Source organism: Morone saxatilis, unplaced genomic scaffold (genome assembly GCF_004916995.1).
Source record: "Morone saxatilis isolate NCDOM2014 unplaced genomic scaffold, NCSU_SB_2.0 Contig12, whole genome shotgun sequence".
Classification (NCBI taxonomy): Eukaryota; Metazoa; Chordata; class Actinopteri; family Moronidae; genus Morone; species Morone saxatilis.
The window spans coordinates 10,649,662-10,655,672 of NW_023339674.1; the positions used below are offsets into that span (position 1 = coordinate 10,649,662).

The 6,011-nt window shown below is 39.1% G+C and overlaps 2 protein-coding genes across 2 annotated transcripts in view; one reads left to right on the forward strand and one right to left on the reverse strand.

The window, feature by feature from the left end:
* LOC118321822 (adhesion G-protein coupled receptor D2) overlaps window positions 1-2,354 on the forward strand; it is a 90,691-nt gene extending 88,337 nt beyond the window's left edge. Inside the window, exon 26 of the mRNA XM_035653343.1 lies at window positions 1,961-2,354. The gene's annotated coding sequence lies outside the window, so the exon portion shown is untranslated. The remainder of the gene's footprint in view (window positions 1-1,960) is intronic.
* An 87-nt stretch (window positions 2,355-2,441) lies between these two features.
* The window catches only part of nr5a2 (nuclear receptor subfamily 5, group A, member 2), a 60,668-nt gene continuing 57,098 nt past the window's right edge, over window positions 2,442-6,011 (reverse strand). Inside the window, exon 7 of the mRNA XM_035653344.1 lies at window positions 2,442-2,716. Coding sequence (XP_035509237.1) covers window positions 2,469-2,716 — 248 coding nt within the window. The 3' untranslated portion in view covers window positions 2,442-2,468. The remainder of the gene's footprint in view (window positions 2,717-6,011) is intronic.

Sequence of the window (6,011 nt, forward strand, 5' to 3'; positions counted from 1 at the left end):
CCAACTCCTGAGACTGAGACTGCGGTAGTTCCACCAAACATGCAGTAACAAAATGGGACTTCGCAATGACCACATCAATGTGCATGACTGTATTCACTTGTATGTTATAGGAAGTCCAAGGCAGCTGCAGAACCTAAACATAGAATTTGAGGAAGTGGGTGATAAAAGATTGTCTGATCATAACAAGTAATGAGGGTGTGAGGAAATTGAGCTCAGGACCAGGAACTGCTTAATGACATGGGATTTAAGTGATTTTTTCTGTACATTAAACATGCCATTGAAAGACTTTTGATCATTCACTGACTTAATTGACAAAATGTTGACAGGTAAACAAATAAACACCACAGGTTGTTGTGGGAGGCAAGTGTTGGGACAACAGTAACAACAACTACTGTACATGTGAAAAACTCCACATGAAAATAATTTAGGGTGCCATATTTTAAGGGGTGAAAAAAAGCCGTTTTTTGTTCATTTTGGACACATTACTAGAAGTCACAGCTCACAGCCAGAAAGATGCAATCTTTGGTACAAGAGCAAACTGGACAGCACAATGATGCAGGTTGAAATTCAGTAAGAAAAACTGATGTGGCACAAACATCTTTCAGACCTACTCGCTTAAATACAATACTCTTTTCAATGTACACACTTGCATAAACATTTAAAAAGACCAGAGAAATTGCGGTGTTTTTTTTTTCTTTTTCTTTTGGAAAGCCCATTATTTTGCTCCAGACCTGCATCTCAGAAGTACTTGTGGAAACAAAACAAGAACATGCTACAGTAAACAAATTTATTCTGGCGCGGACACCTCACGTCATGTAACACATAGATGGAAACCCAGAGACGCAATAAATTATCTTCATTTTTAAGCGTAACCAGTGACATACTGTACATCAAAAAGGTAAAAGCACTGTAAATAAAAAAAGAAAAGAAAAGTCTACAAAAAAGGTTGAAAGTGAAACGGAACCCTTATACAGAAATGCTTAAGAAACAAATGTTTGAATGCCAGCAGACACAGATACAAATTAATATCTTAAGTGTGATTCCTTTTTGATTTTAGTGTCTCACGACATAATTTAAGTAGGCTACTGCTCAAAACAAATAAAAAATAAAACACTGTACACGCACCAAAGAAAGCAAACCAGAGGGATCTTTTTTTTCTTTTTTTTCATTTCATTGATTTCATTTTTTAGGAAATCATTGCTTTGCAATTTATGCTTCATCACAGTTCTCTCCCATATGACCACATGAATGTAAACACCTGTTGAATTATTCTTTTTTAAATTTTTACAACATTAATACTTTATATATATATTTGTACATATTTCCATTCACATCTGCACGGTTAGCTAGCATGGTAATGAAATAAGGCAAGACTCACATAACTGTGACATCACAAATCTTTTTTTTTTTTTCTCTTATAATACTGATTATTAAGGTTTTTGTAATTTCCTTCTTCTGTTCTGCAGCAGGCTTTGGTCTTTCCGGACAAAGGCAGGGTCGATCCTCCTCTGTCTCCAGAATCACACTTTGTTTTTGTTCCAGTTGTAATGAAATAATAAAAAGGGAGGTTGTTTTTTGCAGGAAAAAAGGGCTATAAATACAATTGTTTCAGCTGACATTATTAATTGAATTTATTTAACACTGGTCTTTCTGAGGTACATAGTTTAAAATGATTCAGGGAGGTGGAATAAGAAAGGGAAACCACAAGGTGACCATGAGAAGCAAATGACTTCCATTACAAGAGAAAAAAAACATCTTATTTTTCTTCTTATTGGCCTATTTATCATTTTGTTCATCAAAGAATGTTCCTTTTTTAGACCTTCATTTTTTAACCGTCAGTTCTACCTTTTCAGTCAGGTCAAGCTGCCTTGGCAGGTGTCTTATGTGAGTTCAAAAAACAGACATGACAGTAGGTAAGAGTCTCTGGCCTGTCTGACTGCTTGTCCGTTTGTCTTTACAGTACCAACGACAGCTAAAAGCCGGTTTCAGTGAGAGAGCACGCCGGAGGATCGTCGACCAAAATAAGCCACCGCTCTAGTCACAAAGCTGAAAGATGGCCGGTGTTTCTCAGCTTCCTTCCTCAGCACAAAAAGCCTCTCACAGTGTCACCAGCACTAAAACACTCAAGGGTTGTTAATTCTTTAAGTTGCAGCCCGCCAGTCTTGGTAGTCTGTGCTAGCGCAGATGATTACATCCCATCACGAAGTGTCAAATGCAGTGTTCGTTTCAAGTGTTTTGCTTTTTTCCTTTCAGTATTGTCTTTGTGTGGTTGAGGAGAAGTGGCTCTTCTTTCAGACTTTTTTTTTTTTTTAGAATAAAGGGATCCATATGTTCTTGGTGTGTGCACATGACACTGTCAAGTCTGAGCTAGAGGTTCAGTTTGGTGAAAGCATTATTTGGAGTTTCTGGGCTGCAGCAAAACTCTCAGGATGTCTGCACAGCTGCACTGTGGGTAGCGCAGTCCCCTCCTAAGCTCTCTTGGCATGTAGCATTTCAATGAGAAGGTTGTTGCAGGGAACGTCGCCGTTCAGGTGTTTGTAGTAAAGGTATTCTTCGGCCTGCAGGCTGATGGCTCGGATCTCCGGCAGCCGGAGAAGCAGCTGGCCAAACTTGTCCGTTTGCTGCGGGTAGTTACACATGACGTAGTCCAGCAGCGCTGCATTCACCTGCTCCTGGACGCTTTCTACCAGGTGGAAGTTCTCCAGGTTCTTCACATCTACAACAAGAAGCGGAAAAAAGGTTAGATCAGACAACACTGGAACAATCTCTGTGGGGGCTGAGAAGCATAAGAACAAACTAATGAAAATAATAATAACCTGTTAGGGTTATATTGACTGCAGAAAGGTAATTGTGTGCACCACCACACTAAAAATCATGTTTATTAAAATGAATTTCTTTGCTCAGTTAATGTTCTAGCAAACATTTGAATATCACCTGCCTTTATGTCTCATGTTATGTCAAATTACAACTCAGAAACTATTACTCAAGACAGTTTTAAAGTGCCACAGTATCCTCAATTTGTAGATAAATAAAGGGGCCATAATGGTTCCTATAAGAAAAAGACAAAATGGTTAGAATGATGGGTATTCTCATTTATCAGGGGACAGTGCTACAACTTGACATCTTTGGTTGTGACTTATTTTTTTACTTTAAAGAGCACTTCAAACTGCACCGCATGACGAAATAGCCCCACTACTCTCCTTCCTTTCTCCTCTGAATCGTCTCTTGAGACTGCAATGTAGAGGGAATCGGGTAAAAAGGTTCTCCTCCAGAGAGATTCATTCCCCAGGAGTCCATGAATTATGTAGGGCAGAGTTACAGTCATATTAGCGCCAGAGTTGCTCCTTAACCTAATGCCTTCACCATCTTTTTATATCATAACAAAACAGAATGTGTTGTAATTGTAAATGATTTTTTTTTTTTTTTTTTAAGCATTAGTCTTGAAAAACTACAGGGTGCAATAAAAGCGCAGGAATTCTTCTTGGTAGGAAGTGTTTTTTTTTTATCTTACTATTAATTCCTTGTGCAAAATACATTTTGCATCTTTCCAAAATCCTACCTTTACGCACAGCTATAAGCACTTTTCCTTGACAATAATAAGCTCACTGGGGGTTTGAGTAGATTATTGCAAGACAAGACAAAAATTTGCTAAATGGATAATGGTGGACCAGAGCGCTGTGTGTACTTGTCATGATTATGAAGCGCAGGGCTGCAGAATATTTAATCAGATAGCAGTGCTGTGTGTGTGTATGAGTGAGTGTGTGTGTGATCTTTTATTAATCTGTTTGACCTCAGGTCGAGTGTGCTCACAGCGGGCTAATGTGGAATGACAGAGTCCCTGTGTCTAGTTGACACCTCCAGACCAGTACACACTAAAATATACCATCTTTTGTGCCAGATCTCTGGCTTTCTCTCAGACACACACGCGTGCACACACACATACGCTGACAATAATCCATGGAAATACACATAATATTTCTTTCTCTCACAGTATCCCGTTCCCACACACACACTCACACATACACCCCATCTACCCACCCAAAGCATTAGGAGGAAGGAGGGGGAGATAAATCAGCAGCTAATGAGGTCTAGAGAATGAGAAGCAGGTCCTTCAAGGCACTTCCATCTATGATGCACTCTACCATGCTATTACAATCTGTATGTGTGTGTGTATATGTGTGTGTGTCTGTGTCTGTCTTTTCTTGTGTTGTCTGTGTATGTATGAGCTGGTGTGTAGCGTGTGCATGCTCACCCTGACCTCTGGGTGACACGGCGGGGGGCTAAATAAGGCCAAGAGGAGGGCAGGAAAGGGGGAGGTATGTGGCCTGTGACAAAGGAGGCTCCAAACAAACATGACATGTGCTTTTTCCTGCTGCCACTCAGCTGTCTGACCCCCTATCGCACTCCTGAACCTCCTTTCACACTACCAACACCTCCGAGAAGCACTAATATGGCCTTACATAAGCTACCCCAATAGTAGAGTATGGGCTTTAGGCTTTAACACACAGACGTCCTACGCAGGTCAACAAGAGAAACAGACTTGTTTTCATCTGCACAATAAACAAAAACATGGAAAGAGGAGTGTCTGAGTTGCTGAGAGAGTCTTAAATATGTGGAGAACGGCTTTATGCTTATTACTGATGAAGGCTGTAGCCAGGACTTCAGATTTCCACAACCCTCCACTGAACTTACCCTTGTCTCAAATCTTTCAGTTCTAAAAGTTGGCATTAAAGGCTTGATCAGGCTCATTGACTTATCAAATACTTTCTGATATACATCAGAAAACTTTTCAGACTGTATACTGTATTAGGTTTATGCAAAGTGGGCAGTTTGATATATTTTGTTGAAAAAAACAAATAATACATGTTTATATTCCCCAAAGTAAGGTTTTGTGTGGGTCAGAAATCAATGCCCAGCTGTAGATCTTCATTAAATTCATTTTTGTTGGCCTAAAGGTTGCAAAATTTAAGTAAATTGAGTCTAAACATACTGGAGACGTTTTGAATTGTAGAACATGAACTCTTTTCAGGTTGTTAAAATCCCCAACTTCCCAGAAAAAATACAGAAGACATGACCTCAGTGTCCTGAGTGGTAGCTACAGCCCCTCATACTGTACAACCACTGAATATTGGACATAGATAAAAGGCAAAAAATCTTCATATTACAGGCCAAACAAAAAGTCTGAAAATTGATTAGATTGTGTAAATTTAGAATATGAAACTGGAATATTCTGTCTACCACATATTTTTAGGTACAGAAGCGATTTAATCTGTAAATGTTTTAATATAATGTGTTCTCTGCAGTATCAACATCTCATGCTGCTAAATAATCACTTCAGGGATGTCAGAGGCTCTTCTGAGTTTGATTTGGTTAATTCTGCAACAACATGACAAGGTGAGCCCAGATCACAGCAAAAACATGTGAGGTGTTGCCATGGTTTCTCAGAAAGATTTGTTTGTGTGTCTGCATGAATGTGTATGCATGTGGAGTGAGGTTTGATGGGTGTATGTGTGGATTCTTTTTTTTAGGGGGGGTTACAATGAATTAGTACCCAATGTCTCTCTCAAGCTAATTAGGGGAAAGTGAGGCAAAAAGACAGCATTTTAATTGCTAATTATTATCAGAGCCCCTTTTGAAAAAATAATGAATGAGGGCTTCCAAAAAAAAAATTAAAAGCACAAATGACAATAGTTAGAAATCTACTCCTGTTTGTAAAACCAGTGGGCAAGTGAATAACCAGACCAAAAACACAGGTTGATGAGACATGTTTCTTAATTTTGTCTAATTTTGTTTAATCAAATCAGACAAGTGGATTGATTATAATTTACTGATCATTCAAAAGCAGGAGAGGTGATGGAGTAAAAAGGGTTAGGGGTGAAATAAATATAAAACAAAAACAAAAAAATCAACAATTAATCAATGATTCCCAGACAGCGTCAGGTCAGAGCATTAAGTGTGCTAAGCGCTCTCTCCTCTTCCCTCAATGCCCACCCCCCATCCCCCATCCTCCC